General features: G+C 36.3%; 1 protein-coding gene across 1 annotated transcript; it reads right to left on the bottom strand.

Annotated features, from left to right (window-relative positions):
• Positions 1–203: 203 nt before the first annotated feature.
• JH06_5677 (hypothetical protein) lies at positions 204–931 on the bottom strand (the record flags this gene model as incomplete). The annotated part of the gene is made up of 3 exons (XM_014669169.1): positions 204–361; positions 392–463; positions 493–931. 3 exons carry the CDS (start codon positions 929–931, stop codon positions 204–206), a joined length of 669 nt encoding a protein of 222 aa, XP_014524655.1.
• Between the last annotated feature and the right edge of the window lie 73 nt (positions 932–1004).

Raw genomic sequence — 1004 nt, 5'->3', positions numbered from 1 at the left:
GGTTAAGCGTGTATAGCTACCCAGGGTTGGAGGCCCATGTTTGCGACGGTTTGTCTGGATAATAAAAATACGTAACATGCGTCAAAACACTACTACTATTGAGAGGTGATCTAATATCTATTGTTTGATAGTTTCAAATGTGATACTTTCTAACCTTACAAAACCCATATTCCCAAATACTCCACTACTAATGCTTAGTGTCCTCAAAGATGGTAGATCTGATGATAAGAACTCTTAACATACATACTCCTCATGATAAGAGTATTCTTATAGTAATAGGGAATTACATCAGTTGTCTTTGTAGAAGTCGAACCCTCCATACACAAGTGCTTTAATCGTAACACTGTCAACTTAGGAAGATCTGATATGTTCAATTCCTATTATCACATACTTTCAAATACCACATATTCTGCATTCTGGAAGGCATAAGATCCTAGATCAATAGTCTCCAATGATGGCAAGTCTACAATCCATCTCTTCCATCATTCATACCTCTGAATACTGCTTTACGAGCATATCGAAAACAAAAACCATCAGCACTATTATCTATTACAACAGATTTCAGTTGAGGTAACTGACACAATTCAAATCCATTGTATCGACCAAATGAACGATATCCAATACTCAAACTCTTCAATTGTGGACAATTCACAATCTTGAACTCACTGCCCACCAATAATGAACCATCACTCCCAAAACTTCTATAACCAATACTGACTGATTCAAGCCAATTGAGTCCAACTATCGACAATATCCGAACATACTTGAAACATTCATTACCAATCACAACACTTCGAAGAAACTTGAATGAACTCAAATCAACCACATTAATGGTATCTTCATTACATGAATTGGCAGTTACAGTCAGTGCAGTTACATACCAAGGAATACTCAACAAGGTATTACGATTATTCACTGTGTATCTAGTCATCAATCAACACTCAATTCCTCACGAATGACTCAATGAACTCAGACTATTCTCACCAATAATCACTTCATTCAAC

Source organism: Blastocystis sp. subtype 4 (assembly GCF_000743755.1).
Source record: "Blastocystis sp. subtype 4 strain WR1 chromosome Unknown seqid_0989, whole genome shotgun sequence".
In the NCBI taxonomy this organism is placed as follows: domain Eukaryota; class Bigyra; order Opalinata; family Blastocystidae; genus Blastocystis; species Blastocystis sp. subtype 4.
The sequence above is the reverse complement of the archived record's forward strand: the minus strand, read 5'-3'. Positions and strand labels throughout refer to the sequence as shown.